We start from the raw sequence: 24,068 nt of genomic DNA on the forward strand, positions 1-24,068 counted from the left end.
ACTTATATTTAATAAGTTACTCATCTCATACCACCTTCTTTATTTGTATATATATATTTTTTCATTGAAAGTTTGAATTGGAGAAAAAGTGATACTTATATAGTACATGACAAATTTACCCTAATTTGTTATCAGATCAAGTTCCATGTCATGTATTGGCATGGAACCACATTGTACTTCAGAGTGTATATCCTATATTGTCCTCTCCTTAAATTATTGAACCATCTATTTTATCACTGTTCCACCCTCTTTATTTGGACTCAATCCATAAGTTACTTAGGTCACTGGTAATTAGTACCTGTTGTAAAACAATATAAGTAAAAACAAATTACTTACAGTCTTCCATGTTTAGGCACATAACTTTTAGTCTCTGTTAGCACTTTCTGCTACAAAAAATTTTACCCGAGTAATTTTAGCTTCTACAGTCAGTCTTATGTAATGATTAGTCTAATGAGTAAATCAGTCATGAAATTATGTCTGTTTTTATACTCAGGAACTTATTCTACCATTGTTCTGTCCTCATGCTTATAACCAATTTCAAAGGTCACATTGTACCTAATCTTTGCTCTGCAAATCTTTCTGATGCTTTTGTCCAGAAATAGCAAAATGATACTTAGAGGACAGTAAATAGATTTCTAAAATCATGCATCAAGTATGTGAAATATGCTTGAAAACAAGAAGCTTACTTTTTTTCCTGGAATTATCTAAATGTGATTGTTTTCAAGTATAGGAAAGAGATGGTTTACATAGTTCTATCAGGGAAGCCCACAGGATGCAGACAAAAGTAGAACTTCATTAGTTAAGTTGCTGGTTAACATAGGAGAGGGAAAAGGAGAAAAGGTATGTGGCAAATGGAGACAGTCAAGCTTTGTTGCTGTTATAAGTGTTAACAGTTTGTAGATTGGAATTTTGGTGGTCCAAAAACACTGGTAATTGTTCTCTGCAGGAGGCTTGATTGCTTTGTTTCTCGGACTCATTTTAATTTCCCCATGTAGTTATCAATAGAAAAGGTAGTTCATTCCCTGTCCTAATTGTTCAGAAAGTGATATATTAGGGCAACTCGCTTTAAATTCCAGTTTCTCAGAGCAGGAATTTTTAACAAAATCTATGTCTAAAATATGAGCATCTTCCTCTTTGTAGTCCAAAGATTGTACTTGGCTACTAAGTCTTACCTGAGTGAAAGCAGAGTAATCATTTCTACAGATTAAAGCAGTGTTGAAACAATAAAAATTGCCTTACTTTCTGGAATCACACTAGTAATATAAAAATAATGTTTATTGTTTTTCACTTCATTGCAAAAGCCTGATATCATGGCTATAAATAGAAAAATTACTGGAAGAACATGCATCAAACCATACCTAACTTTGAAAAATTAAATTATTTTTCATTTTAATGCTTGTTTGGGTTTATAAATTACTTTTGCAATGAGCATACATTTTATTATTATCAGAACATACATACATTTTAGCAAATAATATATGTTTGTTGTAGAATATTTGAAAAGTTTAGAAACACTTAAAATAAATTAGCAGGAAGTCTCCCAAATTGCTGAATCCACTCTGTCCTTCAGTCCTAATTCCAGTAATTGAGCTCTGCTTGTTCTTCAGACCACCTTCTCCATATGTCTAGTTCCTTGTTTACCTAGGCCAGAGACCCTTTCTTGATAACATAACCAGTTCCCATCCTTTCACATCAGCTTGGATCCTATTAGCTACACCCTATTATCTTTCTACCTACTCTAAGTACATGTGTGTATGTATGAAAGTATGTGTATATATATATTTTCTCTTCCCTTTAATCCAACTCTTAAAGGTCAGTTACAGGCTTCCATTTCCCATTGTCCATGGCTAATTTTACTGTTTCCCCTTGTTTTCTTCTGCTTTGTTTTTATTCAGTGCCCGATATCCTATCTTTTGCCTTATTCCACAAAAACTCCACACTCTATGTCTGTATAATCTTGTTTGATCTGGTCTTATTTTGCTGCTAAAAATACACTCTTTCCCCCAGTATGCAGTATTCCCCTGAGATATGAGTCCCTTCTTATCAGATGTATTTTTCATGCTTTCCTTAGCCATTCATTTCCTCAGTTTCTAAAGTGACCATCATTCCATCTTAGTCTTTGTTGGAATAAGAAATGTTTTCATAAGCCATTTATTTTATTTTATTTTATTTATTTTTTTTTTTAACATCTTTATTGGAGTATAATTGTTTTACAATAGTGTGTTAGTTTCTGCTTTATAACAAACTGAATCAGCTATACATATACCTGCATATCTCCTCCCTCTTGTGTCTCTCTCCCACTCTCCCTATCCCACCCCTCTAGATGGTCACAAAGCACTGAGCTGATCTCCCTGTGCTATGTGGCTGCTTTCCACTAGCTATCTATTTTACATTTGGTAGTGTATATATAAGTCCATGCCACTCTCTCACTTCGTCCCAGCTTACCCTTCCCCCTCCCTGTGTCCTCAAGTCCATTCTCTACATCTGCGTCTTTATTCCTGTCCTGCCCCTAGGTTCTTCAGAACCTTTTTTTTTTTTAGATTCCATACATATGTGTTAGCATACAGTATTTGTTTTTTCCTTTCTGACTTACTTCACTCTGTATGACAGACTCTAGGTCTATCCACCTCACTACAAATAACTGAATTTCGTTTCCTTTTATGGCTGAGTAATATTCCATTGTATATACATGCCACATCTTCTTTATCCATTCATCTGTCGATGGACACTTAGGTTGCTTCCATGTCCTGGCTAATGTAAATAGACCTGCAATGAACACTGTGGTATGTGAATCTTTTTGAATTATGGTTTTCTCAGGATATATGCCCAGTAGTGGGATTGCTGGGTCATATGGTAGTTCTATTTTTAGTTTTTTAAGGAACCTCCATACTGTTCTCCATAGTGGCTGTATCAATTTACATTCCCACCAACAGTGCAAGAAGGTTCCCTTTTCTCCACACCCTCTCCAGCATTTTTGTTTGTAGATTTTTTGATGATGGCCATTCTGACTGGAGTGAGGCGATACCTCATTGTAGTTTTGATTTGCATATCTCTAATGATTAGTGATGTTGAGCATTCTTTCATGTGTTTGTTGGCAATCTATATGTCTTCTTTGGAGAAATGTCTATTTAGGTCTTCTGCCCATTTTTGGATTGGGTTGTTTGTTTTTCTGATACTGAGTTGCATGAGCTGCTTGTAAATATTGGAGGTTAATCCTTTGTCAGTTGCTTCATTTGCAAATATTTTCTCCCATTCTGAGGGTTGTCTTTTCATCTTGTTTATGGTTTCCTTTGCTGTGCAAAAGCTTTTAAGTTTCATTAGGTCCCATTTGTTTATTTTTGTTTTTATTTCCATTTCTCTAGGAGATGGGTCAAAAAGGATCTTGCTGTGATTTACGTCATAGAGTGTTTTGCCTCTGTTTTCCGCTAAGAGTTTTATAGTGTCTGGCCTTACATTTAGGTCTTTAATCCATTTTGAGTTGATTTTTGTGTATGGTGTTAGAGAGTGTTCTAATTTCATTCTTTTACATGTAGCTGTCCAGTTTTCTCAGCACCACTTATTGAAGAGGCTGTCTTTTCTCCATTGTATATTCTTGTCTCCTTTATCAAAAATAAGGTGACCATATGTACGTGGGTTTATCTATGGGCTTTCTATACTGTTCCATTGATCTATATTTCTGTTTTTGTGCCAATACCATACTGTCTTGATTACTGTAGCTTTGTAGTATAGTCTGAAGTCCAGGAGCCTGATTCCTTCAGCTCTATTTTTCTTTGTTAAGATTGCTTTGGCTATTCGGGGTCTTTTGTGTTTCCATACAAATTGTGAAATTTTTTGTTCTAGTTCTGTGAAAAATGCCAGTGGTAGTTTGATAGGGATTGCATTGAATCTGTAGATTGCTTTGGGTAGTATAGTCATTTTCACAATGTTGATTCTTCCAGTCCAAGAACATGGTATATCTCTTCATTTGTTTGTATCATGTTTAATTTCTTTCATCAGTGTCTTACAGTTTTCTGCATACAGGTCTTTTGTCTCCTTTGATAGGTTTATTCCTAGGTATTTTAATCTTTTTGTTGCAATGGTAAATGGGAGTGTTTCCTTGATTTCTCTTTAGCCATTTATTTTAGAGTAATTTTCAGCTTTGGTAAACACGTGCCCATATCCCCGAAAATCAAGAATGAAAAAACTCATTATCGTTTTTTTGAGACTGGGGATATGTACCCTGTAGTGAATTACCTAATGTTTTTCTCCAGCTTCTACAGTTCTCAAATGTTATAGTTTATTCTAATGCCCCATTCAATTGATTCTCAATGTGCTGTCTAGTAAATTTTCCATGTTTCTTCTTTTTGAAATTAGCTTCACTTCCTCTTTTCATGAAATGGACCATCCCTCTTTAACCAAACCAACCCAAACCAAACATTTCAATGAAACCTTCTCAGCTGTCTTTCACTTGTTTTCCTTCAGCCTATTTAATTTTTTAGCAAGTGGTCCTTATATTTATTACTCCTACTATAGCCTAAGGATTTAGAGCACTGAATATGTGTCACTTGAATTCAATAAAATGAAAATGGACATAGGGAATTAAAGTGTGTTCATCATCAATTTTAAATTATGCAGATAAATTCATGTCCAAAATCAACCCCTTGCCCAACTCTGCTTTCTAAATTAATATGTATTTCTCACTTGCGTTCAGTAGCAGACTGTTCTCTTCCCGCCCAGTGTTCCAATGAGTTAGAATTGTTGTTTTCCCCTACTAAGACAACAAATTATGCAATCGCAAATATACCTAAACTCCATTCTTATTTTTTGAGCTCAACCAAAAATTCTGTATTACACACACACACACCACATATACACATTACACGGTCCTCCAGCCCCTCAGCTCAGCTAGAACATGAAATTGTCTATGGAGAGCTGATTGTAAATCTGTTATGCCAAGAATCATTCAAGTCACTTTGATGATATTGGATATCACTCTGCTAGGCAGTAAGTGGGAAACAAAGATGCATAATACATACTTCTAATTCTAAAAGAACTCTTAACAGTTCTTTTCAAGACAAGACATCTTCATTATGGAATGAAGCCAAGAGATTTATTGGGTCAGACTATCTTTATTTAAAAGTGATGGATCTACTTGTTCTGTCTATACAAACCCTAACACAGGGGTCTTCTACTTGAGAAATTCCCATAGTTTGAACATACTGTTGCTCTGTAGACTCACTTGAAATATAAAGAGCTTTGATCAGCCCCTCATGTAGTAGCAAGGCTGGATCTTGCTGTTCAAAGGCTAGAAAAATGTTTTAGTAATGCTTAACTCCCTGGTAGGGAACCTCCTTCCACCATTAACAAACATATTCTGGGAAAAAACATAATGAGGGGAATGTATTAATAAAGGGAAATATGCTGTTACCGTACTATGGATTTGAAAAATAATGACAAGTTAGCCATTTCAACACTGTGGGAAGATATTCTGAAATGAGATTTAAGGATGATTAATGCAAAATACAAGTGCTTCCTTTTTAGCGTTGCTTATCAGCTAGACTCCTACAGGATTTATGTAAATAACCATTCATTATGCATCAGGTAGTTGTGGGAAGTTATTTGTAATTGTAACTTCAGAGAGTGCCAGTCTTTCTACCAGGACATCACCTGCACAGTGGGATATGACAATCAATTGGACAGACACATCCAAACAAGTCTCCACTATCAGCACTAATACTTAGTATTTTCTTAGTGTTTGAAGTCTATGGACTATATTTGTTACCATCTCACAGTTTGATCTTCAACATAATACGGTAGATAGGTTGTACAGGAAAGTGAGGATTAGAGAGTTTAAGTCTCTTCCTAGATCACAAGACTCTTAAGTAACAGACATCATTCATTTCACACACAAAAAATGTGTTGTACCTTTACTATGCCCAAGGACAATGATAGGCACTGTTTAGGCACTAGAGAAATAGGGAAGAGAGCTCCTGCCTTCTGAAGCCCATTTCATATGTCACACGATGGGGCCTGTGCTCGGGAACTCGGGCCTCCTGGCTCCTCGTTCAGTGCTCACTCTACCAACAGCTTCCATGTGCTATTAAAAATTATCTCCCTTTAAAATATAAAGCACCATGGGAGAGTGCCACATTTAACCTTTATCTACTACTAGGGCTTTCTTATCAATTAGTTGATGAGCTCCTTCCTAAGGAATAGGTGATGAAAACAGTTCCCTGTGGAAAGATCTATAAAAGAAGTGTACTTTGGGACTGGGGAGAGGTGTAGTGTTAGAGAGGGTATAGAATCAGGGAGATGAGGCCTGGGTAGAATATAAAAGAGGGGTGGGAGTGTTTCTAGGGGGTTAAAATCAGCATTGAGAATATTTTCCATTACTTCATAATTTTACCAAGAACCAGAAGAACCAATTTAGACCAAGGATAGTAATATAAATTCCTTTTTTTTTTTTTTGAATTGATGTTTCCTGAACACCTATCTCAAGCCAGAGACTAGGTTAGGCTCTGAGGATAGAGCCAGCGGTGAGAACTATGGTCATCATCCTTGCCCTCATGGAGTTCACAGGATAGAGGGACACAGTCATTATCAAGTAACAAGAGCTCTGTGCTGCCATGAAAGAAGCTTACACAGCAGGGAGCCCAGTCCAATATGAAGATTAGGGAGTTCTTTGTGTTCAGAGAACTGGATTGGGCCCTAGAACACTGAACGAAGAATAAGTGTGCAGAGTTATTTTGATGACTGTCCTCACTTAAATCAATAATCAAGGGGTCCCCTCAAAATAGCGTTTTCAGGAAAAAGTGATAAAATGGTTTGTTTTTTGATGAAATTCTCCAGATCCACTGATGTGTCTCGTGTCGGTTACTTGTCTCATCTTCACAGAAAATACATGTCTTCAAGAAGACTTTGCAGGCACTGATCTACCCCATGTCCTCCACCACCCCACACAACTTTGAGGTCTGGACGGCTACGACACCTACCTACTGTTACGAGTGTGAAGGACTCCTGTGGGGCATTGCCCGGCAAGGCATGAAGTGTTCAGAGTGCGGAGTGAAGTGCCACGAAAAGTGTCAGGACCTCCTGAACGCGGACTGTTTGCAGAGTGAGTATTCGGTTAGGTGAAGAAGCAGGTGTGCAGAGCTGGTCTTACCCTATGCATTTTCAGCTCTTGCTAATTCTCAACAAATCCTACTCACCCCCTGCCTATTCATTCACACAAAGATATACATACTGCCCGCCAAGTCATGTAACTGATTGTGTCTTCCTACACTGTTGACCTTGGCACTTTCAGATTCCTCAGAATAACTACCTGGAGTTCAATGGCACTCGGACCAAGCAGAAAACTTCACAGTGACTTCCAATCTTTGTTCTCACTTTTATCTCATAATAGCCCCACGTGGTCAGTGGGAACATGTAAAGTCACATTCCTCAAACAGGGGTTAAGACACACCCCTGCGATGACAGCAACTGGAATTCTTTTCCAAGCCTACTTGACACCTGCCTTCTGCAGGCAAGAGCCATGCTCTTTTGCAGTCCCTGTGCAGCCCTTAGAATTGGGAAGTCTTGTATTTGATGTCAAAGACAAATCTAACTGACCAGATAGGTGACCTTGGGCAAGTTTTTCTAACTTCTCAGGGCTTCATTTTCTTCCACCAAATAAATAGGAATAGTAAAATGTACCTCAGTGGGTTATTTCAAAAACTAAATGAAATAGTTGCTGCTAAGAGTCTGGCACATAGTAGATGCTCAATGAATATTAATCGCCTCTCCATTCTTTTACATTTCTGAATAGGTACATGTCACTTTGACTTTCATGACAGGTTATCTTAAATTTTCCATTTCCAAAAAAAAATCCTTTATACTGGTACTTTAGATTAGGTCCTGAAATGCCAAAACATCATACTCTAAAATACATATTATTGGCTTTTCACTGCTGGATTTGTCTGCTGACCTTATATAACTAAAAAAGCACTGCTGAACAAATCTATTTAAACATGGATTTTCATTTTCAAATGATCTTTTTCACATCTAAATATTGTCCCCTTTGTTCATTCTTTATAGGAATGCAGTCATTGTAAGGTACATAGGTTGCCTGAAATTGAGGGAGGACAGAGGAAAATGTCAAAATAAAGATTGAATCAGAAATGCTGGCATAGCTGGCTCTTGCAGTAACAGTCACACATATTGTACGCTTTCCTCTACCTGATCAGTATTCTCCCTACACAGTCAGGTCAGCCTAAGACTGTTAATGGTAATGAATGTGTTTTTTGAAACAAAATAGTACCACTTCTTTGAAAAATAAAAGGCATATTTAGGAATGAGTGCTTAGAAGAAGGCGGATTGACTCAATATTACTCAGCCAATTTACTTGCAAAATCTCATAATACAATTAAAATTCAGTATACCTGTTTAAAAACTGAATTGTGAGCAGGCATCTTAAGAAACAATCACATTAGGGCAGTGACATTTTGAGAAAACAGATAGGAAAAATATTGCCATCTAGAAACAAATGGATTGAGTCCCTTAAAGAAAAAAAAATGATGCAGATAATATCTAAGAAATGAGTTCATTCTTCTTTAAGTCTTTCAGAGAAGAGAGATGCCACCCATTCATTAAACTTTAGAAACATTTTCACTGTCTATTTCCATTTCTTGGTATTATTTGGTATTGGTTAAATACACTAGGTGAGCTTTGCACTGAAGTTATTCATTAAAATGCACATGTAAATTGGAAGAATCAAAAACAGTGAAGAAAAAATGAGGGTAGACATGTATGCCCCAGGAAAAGGATATTTTCCTTGATAACCCCTCCTTATTTTTCCCTAAAACCCGTGTTCTCACCTTGAATGGAAAGAGGTGTTGCTAATACATGAATTCAACTTCATCGCTTGCCACAATAACTATCAATAAAATTTAAAGTTGTCCCTACAAAATCATTGACATTTCCTTAAGAAATTTCTCTTTTCATTGCTTTAAGCAAGAAATTTGCAATGTGACACCTTGTGTGAAATACTTTCATGTGTGCCAAAATTGAAAGAAAAGGAGAGAATAAAAAATTAAGAGAAATCAGAGTTGGAAAAGACAGCTAATACTGCCACTTGTAAGCCCAAGGAAGTTCTTTGATTTCCTTCTCCAAATGGTCATTCAATTTCTGTTTGAGCATCTACAGAGAAAATTTAACACCTTGGCAGGCAGCTTAATTTATGTTAGAAAATTCTAGCTTATAAAATAAAATTTGAACCAACTCTTGCCTTATAGCAAATTCTTTTCGTTAAGCCAAATCTGACCTTTGGAGAAAATATTTAATAAATTGACTTCTATCATATATGATAGTTTTTCAAATACTTGAAGATAATAGTCTTCTTTAGGTTTCTAGAACCCTCATTATTTTGCTAATTCTTTTCTGAAGACATTGCAGTCTGTCAACGTGCATACACACGTACACTCAGAATAAAATAAAAGGAAAAATAAGTCTACATTTGGGTCTAATGACCTGTACAAAATAAAGGGTATTTAAAGTTACTTCAAATTAATTTGAGTTTGGGATTTCAGTCCCATCGTCTTGGGTCTGTGACTTACACACTTGCAGTCAAGGGAAATTAGACCAGGTGATAATATCCTACTCACTGTTCTAGTACCTCCGTGCAGGTGCAGAGATGCATGGAAACAGGTTCCCCAAACAGCATCATCTCAGCTTCTGTCTAGTTGATTCTACTTGGTGGTTTCTACACTTCACTGCCTTCCTAGCCTGAGGCTAACAGCCATGTGAAGTGGAAGGTAGGAGCAAAGGATAGCAAAGGAAAACAAAGCAATGCTTGAGAGAAGAGCACTGATCTGTCATACCCCTCCCTGTTCCAGGCCAGTAGCGGTGGATAGAGTTCACCTATTTTTCTTGAATTAACTCATTTCTGTCCTGTTATTTGAAAATACATTTACTCTTTTTTTGGAAATGGCATTTGGTGATGGAAGAAATGGCATTTGGTGATGCAGCTAATGGAGGAGCAGTTTCTGACCCTGAATGATATTCATGTAACCCATAAGGACCTTGCCAAAACAGTTATGGTGGCAGTTTTAAACTAGGAAAAAGTGAAAAAAAGCGTATGTTGGCTGGGTTGAGGTTGTATGCAGAGTGAGACATATGTAAAAAGAGAGATCATATCTAAAATATTTTCCTTGATTATATTTTTACAGTAGAAAAGAGATAACCTCAAAATCAGAAAAATATGCAAATAACCATGTAGCCCAACCCAACTGGCTAGCACTTTCTTAGACATCTCCAAAGAAGAAATTCCAGAGTCCCACTGAAAAAATATTCTGCCTAGTTTTAATTCCTAACTGGAAATTTCAAGTTATCTGCATAAAGAGAGAAAGTATTTCATCAAGAGTTCAGGAAAGCAGCATCTTGTGAGATATGCTATTTTGTTCTGTGTTTCCCACTGACATTATGTTAAGCTTACATGCACTAATTATTAGCCATTGTGAATTCGTAACATTCACAAAATCTGGCTAGTACACTCCTGTCTGCAAACTAGATACTGATTTTTTTTTCATATTTGTGCTACCACATTTACAACCACACCATGTTAAGACGGTCAGTTATTTGTATATGTTGAACAGCTATGGGTGGGAGCATTATTCTGGGCTTTCAGATCTAGAAAGAAAGTAATCAGTGTTGTCCCTGGACTCAGACATATTTTCTAAAACTTAACTCAGGTGAATAGATGTAAACACATATGTTGGAAACTTTTGACAGTCTACTTTGTCAACAGCAATTACACAAAGTATGTTTATGTTGTGAATATACTTAGGAAGCTTAGAAATAGGATTTTGTGTATCTACTGCTATAGGGTGGAGACCAGTCTTTGTTTCCCCATAACAGACATTTAAGCACAGCTAGCTGCATAGTAAATGTTGGGGAAGCAACAAATGAGGGCATGCGAACACTATTAGAAATAGCATGAAATGGTTTAAAGATCATCCTTCCATAGAACCGTAGATCATTAAGGGAGCCTTTGAGATCAGCGGACTGGAGAACCCGATCTACTGATTTTACTTAGTTCAGACAGTTCAGTATCTTGTCAAAAAGAATCAAATGGTAACATAGGTAGTGTTACAACTAAGGTCTCTGAACTCCCAGCCTAGTGATCTCTCCTAATTTATAAAGAAATATGCAAAGGACCCTAGGGGGAAAAATGGAAAGTTGTTAAATTTTATCTCCAGTGCTTTCCCCCCTCCCTGTCATTTAGACATTCTGTGCTGCCCAGACCTTGGCTTCCCAGCGCTCCCCATCATGATGACTCCTCAAGGCCTCCCTCTATGACCAACCCACCAAGCTCGGGGTATACCCTCAGTCCACCGTCTCCAATCACAACTCATTCACTACACTGACTTTTCAACACTAAAGAGGAAATGATTTGATAAGTTAATTTGGATAAAAGTGGAATCAGTAGTTAAGTTAGCTTAGTACAATGGTCAGTTCCTTATCCCAAAGGAATAACTTTATAATGGAGCATTTTCAGGTTTTGGGATAGGGTACATGGGGCACAAAAAGGGTGAGTATGCCTTACATAATGTCACAGAAGTATTCTATGTAACCTAAGCGAAGGCTACCTATCTATCTATATACATTTTTTTCATACTCCTGAACTACTTGAGAAAGATCTGGCTTCTAATCCTGTCACTAATAGAGTTTTTTAAAACCTATCTGAGCACCATTTTCCATATATGTGAAAATAATAATACCTGTCAATGCCCTCCAGCTAAAGACCACCAGGAACACGCCTATGGTTTTAAAAGTTCAGTTTATTCCCCATCACTTCATGGAGAATGTACACCAGGGTGAACCACAGGGCATCTCAGTAAGAGGGCATTAAAAAAGCAGAGGATTTCTCTTGATCGGCTTTGCCTTGAAGTGAGGACAATTCTGTGGTTGTGTACATTAAAAAAAAGAATCTATGAGGAAAGCAGAGTGAGGCTAATAGCTGTACTTAGTAAAGAAGCAGTAGTCACTCATATTAGGAGAGGGATGTTTGGTATTTTGTGGTTACACGGTGACCTGGTTTTCATCTGTGCTTAGAAAAAATTATAGAGTGGCCTTGTTTGTCTTGCTTTAAGAGGGACCATGTGTGAGGATGGTGTCCTATGAGAGTCCTTATACCCAGCTGGAAAGCATTACTGCCTCGTGGTGAGCGCCAGGCCAGCTTCTAGCGACAGTGTGAACCAGATGTGTCAGCTGAGTTTACAGGTGTCAGAGGCTATTTTAAAAAAAGAGAAAAAGAAAGAAATCCTATGTTTAATTTTTTCTTTTTTTTCTTTCTTTCTTTTTTTTTGAAAAGGATATGAAGAAATCTGTGTAACTAACAGTGGTGAGACCAAAAAGATCTTTCCTCTTCCAATCTCTCCCTTGCTTCCTTCTTTTTTCTTTACATAGTAAAAATGTTTTTGAAGTTGCCCCCCCACCTTTTTTACAATTAATTTGTTCCCTTATAGCTTATAGATAGTTCTGGACTCTGAAATGACTGGGAAATCTTGAGAAAGTAAGTAGATAATGCTCATGAGATGGAGTTTTGACGAAGAATTGTGAGAGTGTATTCCTGATTTTGTGGGGGGGGTTTTGGCAGGCACGTTTCTAAACTTGTTCTAAAAGTTTGCATTTACTAAAAATGGGATGATCGAATCTGGTGGGGTTGATAGAGCGGAAGCAGAGGAGAGGAAAGGTTGTTTTTCTTTATTTGGGGCTGTAGGCTTACTGACAGTGAAGCCACTTTATAGAAGGTGGCAGTTCCTCAAAAGGAGGCTCCCTGCCCACATTCCCCACCTACAGGGGTGGGAGATGACGCGCCGCTAGATCTGTGCTCCTCCCGTTACCCTCCTGTTAAGCATCAGTCCTTTGTTGTTTGTGAGAAATCGTGTGGAGTGTGCGGCTTTGATCTTACAAGAAAAAGGAGGCGGCTGACTTGAAGACGGGGGAGTCTGGGGCTGTTCCTTGAAAGATTGAAGGTATGTTAAAAGAGGAGGGTTAAGATCATCTTGGTTGTAAAGCAACTAAAAGGAAAGCGTAGCAAGTGCCAACTACATGCCCACCTACATGATTTCATGGGAAAGAAAAGCAGAGGTGTTAAAAGCAGGTCCACCTACATGGTTTTCCTGTTAAAAAAAAAAAAAGAAAAGCAATAAAGTTTCTCATACTAGACGCTCTTGGGGAGACACGTGCCTCAATATCAGACCCTGAGTGCGCTTTCCAGGTTTATTAACCACCAGCTACCTCTGGGTTCACCAGCCTCAAACACAGGTAAGGGTTAATGGATGTTAATAATAAATTATTATTATTGTTGTTGTTATTATTAGTATCTTCTGCAGTCTCTTTGAACTCTGTTGTCTTTTATCTTCAAGCACTTCATTGACTCCCATGAAGTAAATAGCTACAAAGCATTTAGCCTGTGGCAGACACTGAGCATGGCACTGTCCAGGGAAAAGTTTTCAAGGAGTTGCTTCACAGGGCGAGTAATTATGAAGCTCAGAACCCTAAAATTCCTCGTTAATGTGAAATTCTTTAACAAATGCTTGTAACTTCACCTCTTAGACATTCTGAAATCCCTACACTTATTATTGAAACTATATGCATTATCTCATTTAATCCTTACAATGACCCTGTAAAGGAAGACACTACTATTCTTTCCTTGTGTTTCTCAGATGGAGAAACTAGGGCTTACAGAGAGGAATTAACTAGCACAAGTTCAAATGGTTAGTAAGTGACAAATCAGAATTCACACACAAGGCTGTGTTCTTCTATATCCAGAGCACCATGAGCACCGTGCTTTCTTGCCTTATTTAAAAGTGATTGTCTTGATTGATTTTTTTGCATTTATAATTGGATTTATGCCCTTGCTTTACGTTATTAAATTCATGAAGTATATATGCCAACCAAATTCTGCTTTATAATGCTGGGCACCCATTTGTTTTCTGAAAGTCCCAAATCTGAAGCTGAGGGCCAGGTGTGTTTTGTCTCTTCATAAAATATATTCCACAGCATGTTTATCATTTTAGATAGAATTCATTCTTGTTTCTTCCAGGATTTTGACCTTGTGGTCACAGTGTGCAAGAAGTTTATAGTACATTAAATTAAACCCAGAGCCAATTAAATACTCAAATATATTGTTTCTTTTTTAGATTCCCCCAATAAACATTTTATCTTCTGTATTTATTGAGTGTATCCTATTTTCCAAGCAATGTGTTAGATACTTGGAATACACATTTACTTGTGGTTGGCCTTGAAGAGTAGTGTGTGTGTATATATATATATATATATATATATATATTCAGGTAGTTGTGTCAGTGTTGGTTGATAAATATTGAAGAATTCTGTGAGGCAGTTCCTTGAAATCAGCCATGCTAGGAGTATTTACACCACAGAAATCTGCTAATGCTATTAGTCAAGTTTGGCTTTTGTTGTTCAGCTTTTTTCCATGGGGGAGGGGAGAAAACGTGACCACTGAGTTTAGAAAGCCTGCATTTCTGTTAAGGAAGCGATAAGATCATATGCTGAGAATGGAGAGTGATGGCTGCGGTAGGTGACTTGAAAAAGAGTAGAAATGTTTTAGAACAGCTGTTTGGAAAAATAGGAAAGAGAAGAGACTGAGACCACGGTGGAATCATACATTTGTTACATGCATATAGATAATTATTTGGAAGGAAAACTGAAATTGTAAGTTGCCATGTAAAAGTGGTGAAACTGACTTTTATATGCAATTTAGATGCTTTGGGTAATGAATAAAAATTAAAGAAAATGAAGGTTTCTAGTTAATTGGATGTTCCATTAAATTAGGTGGAAGGGAGCCATGTGGGATAAGTCTGCCTCTGTCTAAGGTTGAAATCTCTTGCAGTTTTGTTGTGCATAATTGTATTAATCTGTCAATTAAGTGTTTTTATTTATTTATTTTTTGATTTATTTATTTTTTTATCTTTGGTTGCTTCGGGTCTTTGTCAGTGCGCACAGGCTTTCTCTAGTTGGGGCAAGTGGGGGCTACTCGTCGTTGTGATGCGCGGGCTTCTCATTGCGGTGGCTTCTCTGGTTGCGGAGCACAGGCTCTAGGCACGCAGGCTTCAGTAGTTGTGGCGCATGGGCTTAGTTGCTCCGCGGCATGTGGGATCTTTCCCGACCAGGGCTCGAACCCGTGACCCCTGAATTGGCAGGCGGATTCTTTTTTTTTTTTTTTTTTTTTTAAGTTTTAGGGGATATTTTAATTTTATTTATTTATTTTTGGCTGTGTTGGGTCTTTGTTTCTGTGCGAGGGCTTTCTCTAGTTGCGGCAAGCGGGGGCCACTCTTCATTGCGGTGCGCGGGCCTCTCACTGTCGTGGCCTCTCTTATTGAGGAGCACAGGCTCCAGACACGCAGGCTCAGTAGCTGTGGCGCATGGGCCTAGTTGCTCCGCAGCATGTGGGGTCTTCCCAGATCAGGGCTCGAACCCGTGTCCCCTGCATTGGCAGGCGGATTCTTAACCTCTACGGCCAGGCAGATTCTTAACCACTGTGCCACCAGGGAAGTCCCTAAGTGTTTTTAAAAGTAATAAAGATGCATTCTATTTGGATAATGTATTACTCTTTTCTTTTTTTTTATGATCCAGCGCCTTTTTTTTTTTTTAACATCTTTATTGGAGTATAATTGCTTTACAATGTTGTGTTAGTTTCTGATGTATAACAAAGTGAATCAGCTATATGTACACATATATCCCCATATCCCCTCCCTCTTGAGCCTCCCTCCCACCCTCCCTATCCCACCCCTCTAGGGGGTCACAAAGCACCTAGCTGATCTCCCTGTGCTATATGCAGCTGCTTCCAACTAGCTACCTACTTTACATTTGGTAGTGTATATATGTCAATGCTACTCTCTCACTTCGTCCCAGCTTACCCTCCCCTACCCCCGTGTCCTCAAGTCCATTCTCTTTGTCTGCATTCTAGCAGCTTCATTGAAATACAGTAATATGTCACCAGAGGTCAACAATAAAGGAGATCAAAAGAGATATTACACAGTGAAAGCACTTGGTAAAGTATGTATTACTCTACCAAGTGCTTTCACTGTGTAATATCTCTTGATCTCCTTTATTGTTGATCTCTGGTTGACGTACTACCATTAGAAAAATAAGATGAGATATACAGGTTCAATAAATAACAGGGCAATGAAAAGTCATTGTAGATGAGTTACAAAAATTATGAATTTGTCTTGTATCCCTGAACTAAATAGATCTACTTTGAATCATTTTCTTCAGATCAAAAATATAAAAGTAGAACTTAAAAAAAGCTATGTATCTTTTCTAGAAATAACAGTTAAAAGGCTCAAACCTAAGTCTCTATTAACTTGCTCTCCTAGGTTGGCGATTTCACAATTTATGGGTCTGTATGTTGTCTGTACATACTGAGTAGATATTCTACTCCAACATCAAAAGCATTGGTGAATGATTTCAAAGCTAATTGTCAAGCTTTCCTAATTAATTCCTTAAAAGAATTCAAGCGGCAGTTGTTAGGTACAGAGATTTGGTTTCTTAGGAAGAAAAATCTCTTGACATTCCAGCCTTTAATTTGGTAGTTATTACTAGAATGAACATTTATTATGTGGATGGCAGTCAGCTAGCTCTTCCTGAATTTAGAAAAATAATCCAAAATACATTTAACTCTTGGGAACTTTAACACAGTTTTCTAGAGCTTTGAGGGCATAATAGTCACAACAGTAATAGTTGTTTAGAAATCTGGGGGAAGTCAACATTTTTATGACACTTTGAGCATTCTTAGAATGACCTTTACAAACCAAACTTTTGAGGCACTTTGAATCTTGTAGGTGACTTTTTCAAGGCACTGCTGTTCTTTCTTTTTAATGAATATTCCAATACTTGAAGTAAAATATGCCTTTTGGGGAATTGTAACTATATAGTGTGGCCTAAGCTAATTTTACCATGTAAGGATTAATGTTCTGTGGAGCTAAACCATTACTGACAAATTACAAAAATGCTTAATTGCTTAAAGGTGCACAATTCGCAAATGTGTAGCTGTTCGAGGGCATGCTTTAACAGACGACTAGGGCATTTAGAATGTCCTTTCAAATTATATCTTAAATGGAATACATTAATTTTTAGTATTTTTTTTTTAATGTGGTATAAATTCTCAAAGGTTAAAAAAAAAAAAAAAAGAGATAAAGACAAGGAAACTGCCCTTTCTGCCAATAGATTTTTCATCTCTTTTAGTGTACTCTAATTATACTTTGATTACTATGAATGTATTTTTTCTACTTTAGAAAATAAATGTTTTATTTTCAAATAAATGAAGATGTTCACTAAAATACTGCCGTTAAATTTTAGATGAATTTATTATGAGGAAAATTCAGAGTTGACTTTTTGTATTTTGTCTTAGCTTCTGTACTTAAATTGGGCATAACATTCACAGAAGTAGACCCAAAGAACATTACTGAGGCTATCCTTTGTGATAGGAATTGTACAGATAAATTATCACATTCAGTCTCTAAACTCTATTAGTATGCTTATTTCAGAAATACAATATTTCAAAAAATATAATACAAGTTGGGCAGTATTTACAGTCATGGAGATAAAAGTTGGAATGATTACCACCTATAGACACCATTTTCTTCTTCTTTTCATTATATCTCAGTTGCTTCTGTATCAAACAGTGTTTGGTTTCAGCAGCGACAGTTCCTATAGACCCTGATACATGGGCTTTTGCTTTCCTACTTCAAACTCAGTAAGGAAACATGAGAGCTGGAATCAGGGTCCACTATTTGCTTGTGGAATACTGAGCAACCCAGAGGCCACATAAGACTATCCGGCCGGTAGTTGGAGAAGGTGAGGGACCCAAGAATTGGCTTTTGGAAATCCTTCATTGCTAGGATTTGTGTTATAAACAAAAGTGCCCAGAAAGTTGAGACCGATCATGAAAAAACAATGTCTTAGAAAACAAAACAGAGTTTTGAGTAGAAAGTGAAAATTCAGCCTGTTTAAAACTATGGCCATATCACAGAATGAGAGTTCAAGTCTGTGGTCCGTGAGGTAGAGGTAGTCCAGCCCAGTGGTTTCCACATCCTTTTTAAATAGCAGAATTACTTTCATTCCAAGTAAAATTTTACTCTATATTTCAGTATAACAAATAGTGGTGGTATTTATTTTGCAGGGAAAAATTTAAGCTTTTCATTATGATAAATTTCATCAGTTAAAAATAATTAGGTACTTTAGATGAACACAAGTATTTGAAATATTGATTTTCAAGTGACATTTGCTGTATGCATCCAGTCTGTTTCTCAATTTTGTTTTGGTTACTCAGTGAGTAAATATGTGTGGTATATAACAGATTTGATTGTGTGCGTTCCTTTTGGTTTTGAAATTTGTTTTCAAAAATTCAAACCAAATATTTGCACAACTGTAATTCACTTCAGTAATACAACTGAAAAAACTGGGATCGTGGAGGTCCATTTCCTTGCCAGTAACACAAGGGCTAGTCTCAACACAGAGCTTGTTCCCCTGATATTTTTTGAAAAAGCCACCCTGACTCCTTACAATGAAAGCATTCATTCATTCTCATGTTCTTCCTTTTTTTTTTCCTCCCTCTCCTGGTCCCTCAAAAAGTAACTTCATGTATATGTACATCACCGTTTATTTTTCTATTATAGGAGCAGCAGAAAAGAGTTCTAAGCATGGTGCGGAAGACAAGACTCAGACCATTATAACAGCCATGAAAGAAAGAATGAAGATCAGGGAGACAAACAGGCCAGAAGTGTTTGAAGTAATTCAGGAAATGTTTCAGATTTCTAAAGAAGATTTTGTGCAGTACACAAAGGCGGCCAAACAGAGTGTACTGGACGGGACGTCTAAGTGGTCAGCAAAAATAACCATTACAGGTAAAAATAAGTCTTTTTTAAAATTTTCATTCCATATTGAGATTTTTATATGTCTTAGAAATCACTGCTACTAATAGTTATAGGTAAGATAAATAGAATTTTTCAATCTTGTCAATATTGAAGTCGAATTGGTACTTGAAATTTCTGAAATGTGTACTAGATAATTGAAATCATTTCAGTCTATGTCTTGTTCTAATCAAAAGCTCTTCAAGAGGAAGAAAGTTCTGTTTTGTAATATACTCATCAATACGCTGCAGTTTACAAGAGACTAGTTTTGTTGCTGCCTGCTACTGATGACAAGAGTAGCCAGTAATCTCTTCAGTCAGTTTTTCTTAATGAGAAAACAAATATTGTTTTATTTACTCCTGGATCAATATCCCTCATTCATTTGATCCTTGATTCAGCAATCTGAGTTTAGTGATGTCTAATAACTTGAACTTCTGAAGTTGCTTGTAGGTAACAGCAGCTGCATATGTTACATGTGGATATTTACCACACCTTTTAACTTACTCATATTGTATTCAAAAGGTAAAATAAAGAAGCTTCTATTACTGAGTTGAGTTGATCAATACTGACAGTAAATTCATAAATAAATACATTTTAAATCACAGACCTTTGAATTACATTGGGTAATTTGCTTATTGTATGTGCATTCTCATTTATCTATACATGGTGCAGTGATATATGAGTATATAGCTAATATGCATATGTATGTATACCACTACTGTTCATTACAGGCAAAAGCAAATATTCATCAAAGGAAGGTTTTAATGTTCCGTGATTCATTCTTTTATTAAACATTTTGTTAAGTCCTGTTGCTCATGAAAATGAAAGCAATGGGGTTGCATTGCAAACCAAGGGGACAACGAAATAGAAAATGTTTCCTTCATTACCATTTTTGTTTGTTTCTGAGGATATCTTTATATTAAAAGGTTGAATTTGGTTTATTTCAGTGGTTTCTGCACAAGGCTTGCAGGCAAAAGACAAAACAGGGTCAAGTGACCCATATGTTACCGTTCAAGTCGGAAAGAACAAAAGAAGAACTAAAACCATTTTTGGAAACTTGAATCCAGTATGGGATGAGAAGTTTTATTTGTAAGTAAATAATGAAACTATTACAAATATTAAAATATTTCAGGATAAATTTAAGACAGGCATGCAAAATATGCAAGCAATAATTATCTCATATTTTAATTGTATTTATGCATGAATTATAAAAAAGTGAAACTAATGTGATGAACTCTAACCTCATAATATTTATTATTTATTCTTCATCTTGGGAAGCAAGTGAATTTAAAAAAAATATTACAAACAAAAAAGTCAGCACAGCTAGGGTGAGTTTGCAGGAGAAAAAAAAAAAAGATTATGACATGATCTGTAACTTGGGTTGACCCAGTATAGTAAGGAATTTACAAGCTTGATTCAGCAGTAGCTTGACATATGAAGATTGATGACTAAAGAGAATAGAAATATTTTGGGCATCACCTGGCCCATTACAGCTACACCAGCCTGTACTGATGAAATTATTGATGATAACTTTTAAAACCTCTCATTCTCTATAAGGTCATTTATTTTTAAACCTCTTAGATCCTGTACCAAACAGCAAGAAATCATTTTTTTGTCAAGGGTTCTTTTCTTTCTATTACCCCTTCTTGGAGAGAGATAAGGTAACTTCCAGTTACCATTTGGTAGAAATGAAAAGCCCTAACTGTGAGTTTAAAGGCAGACTGTTCTTTTTCTTTCCTTCTTTCTTTGTTAATAGTTTAAACATGGATCTCATAAACATGCTAAATAAGCAGACTCAACACATACAGCTTGTTTGGGAATGTGGACAAGAGTATATATAAAATACAGAATTTCACATGTATATTGGCTGATGAAGGGAGTGTTAAGAAAAGGGTGTGGAAAATCAGTTGGGACCCAATAACAGAGAGTACCATGGAAAAAGTTAAGAGCTTTCTATGATTTCTACTTCAGACTGCTGGGAGAAACCATTTTAATATCTCTTTGTTTGTTTAGAGAAGATAAGAAATCAATTGATAGTCATAAATTCTTATTCCTAAGGCAGTCAAGTAAGTGAATAAAGTAGGATAACAGCAACAAAGGGGAGGGACAAGGACTGTGGCAAACTTGAGAGCAAGTGACTTGGGAAAGAGACAGTTTCCACTGCCATGCAGTCCTGCAGCTGCAATGCAGCTAGAGTTTCCAGTTTCTTAGGAGAAGCTGGAGATGTGAAAGTTTAAAAAGAACTTTATTGAAGTATAATTGGAAAAAAAAAAGTCTACATTTCAAACTGTACAATTTAAGTTTTGACATATGTATACCCCATGAAACCATCACCACAGACAAGAAAATGAGCATATCTATCAACCCAAAAAGGTTCTTTATGCCCCATTGAAGCCATCCGTCCTGACTGCCCTCCCATGCCAGGCAATCACTGGCTGGCTTTTATGGTGCTATAGAAATTTTTTTTTTTTTTTTGCATTTCTACAATTTTATGTGAATAGATCTTACAGCATGCGTCCTTCTTTTGTGTGGTTCTTTTCACTCAGCATAGCTGTTTTGAGATCCATTCACGTTGTAGGGATGAGCAATAATTTATTTCTTTTTATTGCCAGGTAGCATTTCATTGTATTAAAATACAACCATTTGTTTATGCAGTCACCTTCAATGGCCAGTTGGTATGTTTCTAGTTTTTAGCTATTAAAAAATAAAGTTGTTAGGAGCACTTATATTTGTATGGACATATGTTTACATTTCTCTTGAATAAATACCTAAGGCTAGAATAGCTGGAACATATATTAGGAGCATGTTTAATTTTTAAGACTTCCTAAGTGCTTGTACCATTCTATATACATTTTCACCACTTGTGTATGGGAATTCCAGGTCATACAAATCCTTCCAATGTAAGGCCAGTCTTTTGGATTTTAGCCATTCTAATACATGTGTCTTGTTATCTTATACTGCTTTTATTTTGTATTTATCTAATGACTAATGATTTCAGGCATCTTAGAATCTGTTTATATGCTATCCATGTATCTTCATTAGTTAACTATCCAAGTATTTTGCCCACTTTTATTTTTTTGTGTTTTTATTTGTATAAGTTTTATATTTTTATGTTTCACACGTTGGTCTATGATACATTTTGATGTGATTATTTTTAATGTGGTATAAGTTATAGACCCAAGTTCTTTATTTTGCATATGGAAGTCCAGTGGTTCCTGCACCATTTTTTGAAAACACTATCCTTTCTGTACTAAACTGCTTTTGCACCTTTTATAAAATCCAGCTTTCTGTATATGTGTGGAGATTATTTCTGTTTCTGGATTTTTTATTCTGATCTTTTTCTCCATGTATATGCCACCACCACATGGTCTTGATTACTATAGTTACACTTTATAATAAATAAAGTCTTAAAATCAGGTAGTGCTAGCCTTCCAACTTTTTCTTTTTTTCAAAGTTATTTTATCTATTTTAGAACCTTTGAATTATTTTCATGTGAATTTTTTAATTGGCTTATCATTTTTCACACAAAAGAAAGCCTGATACGGTTTTGATTGCTTTATTGCCTTGACTAAGATTTCCAGTATAATGCCAAGTAAAAGTGATAAGAGCAGACATCCTGGCCTTGTTCCTGATCTTTTATGGAAGACGTTCCTTTCTTGATTAACTGTGATATTAGCTTTGGGCTTATTGCAGATGCATCTTTTCCAGTTAAGACAGCCATCTTCTACTTCCAGTAGGCTAAGAATTTTGATCAGAAATCAATGTTGCATTTTGTCTAATGCTTTTACTGCATCTATTGAGAGAATCATATGATTCCGAATGTCATTTTTAAAACTTTACTTGGCCGATATTGTTCCACTGTCTTTGTGTTTGCCTCGCTTCCTTATTTTCAGTGATAAATCTGTTGTCTTCTTTGTTACCTCGTACATGTCTTTTTCCCCCCATAATTGCTTTTAAGGTTTTGTTTTCTTTACTCACCTGTACAATTTGATTACAGTGCACCATGGTGTAATTTTCTTTGTGTTTCTGGTGCTTAGGGTTTATTGAGCTACTTGGGCCTGTGAGTCTGCAGTTTTCTTTAAATTTGGGGAAATTTTGGCCATTGTTTCTTTAAATATTCTTTCTGCCCCTGTCTTCTGGAGATTTCACTTATACATATATTAAGCCTCTTGAAGTTGTCCCACAGACCACGGATGCTCTTATGTTCTCTCTCCCTCTCTCTCTGCCCCCCTTTCTTTCTCTGTGTTTCACTTTAAATTATTTCTATTGCTAGGCATTCAAATTCACTGACCTTTTCTTCTGTAATGTCTAATCTACTCTTAATCCAAGCCACTGTGTTTTTCATCTCAGACATTTATTTTCCATGTCAGGGAGTTCAAATTGAGTCTCTGTATCTTCCATATCTCTACTTAATTGTTTTAAAAATTAAGATGTTATGGCGGGGGAGGTTCATAGGAAAATTGAGGGGAACGTGTAGTGATTTCCCGTGTACCCGCTACCCCCACGCATGCACAGCCTCCCTCCATTATCACCATCTCCCACCAGCATGTGGGTCTATTGTTACAATTGATAAACCTACAGTGGCACAAGATAATCACTCAAAATTCAGAGTAGACATTACCTTTCTCATAGTGTTTTACATTTTATACGTTTGGGCAAATGTATAATGACATGTATCCATCATTATGGTATCATACAAAGTACTTTTTCTTTCTTTCTTTAAATTTTATTTATTTATTATTTATTTTTTTTGGCTGTGTTGGGTCTTCGTTCCTGTGCGAGGGCTTTCTCTAGTTGCGGCAAGCGGGGGCCACTCTTCATCACGGTGCGGGGGCCGCTCTTCATCGCAGTGCGTGGGCCTCTCACTATCGCGGCCTCTCTTGTTGCAGAGCACAGGCTCCAGACGCGCAGGCTCAGTAGTTGTGGCTCATGGGCCCAGCTGCTCCGCGGCATGTGGGATCTTCCCAGACCAGGGCTCGAACCCGTGTCCCCTGCATTGGAAGGCAGATTCTCAACCACTGTGCCACCAGGGAAGCCCCCAAAGTACTTTTACTGCCTTAAAAATCCTCTGTGCTTCATCCATTCGTTCCTCCTCCCTCGCCAAATCCTTGGCAACTACTGATCTTTTTACTGTCTCCAAAGTTTTGCCTTTTCTAAAACGTCATATAGTTGGAG

The 24,068-nt window shown here is 36.8% G+C and overlaps 1 protein-coding gene across 1 annotated transcript in view; it reads left to right on the plus strand.

Moving 5' to 3' along the window:
• UNC13C (unc-13 homolog C) overlaps nt 1–24,068 on the plus strand; it is a 774,694-nt gene that overhangs the window by 384,441 nt on the left and 366,185 nt on the right. The window contains exons 9-11 of the mRNA XM_082444694.1: nt 6,874–7,093; nt 18,660–18,887; nt 19,841–19,982. Coding sequence (XP_082300820.1) covers nt 6,874–7,093; nt 18,660–18,887; nt 19,841–19,982 — 590 coding nt within the window. The remainder of the gene's footprint in view (nt 1–6,873; nt 7,094–18,659; nt 18,888–19,840; nt 19,983–24,068) is intronic.

This window comes from Balaenoptera physalus (assembly GCF_965194825.1).
Source record: "Balaenoptera physalus genome assembly, chromosome: 2".
NCBI classification, from domain to species: Eukaryota; Metazoa; Chordata; class Mammalia; order Artiodactyla; family Balaenopteridae; genus Balaenoptera; species Balaenoptera physalus.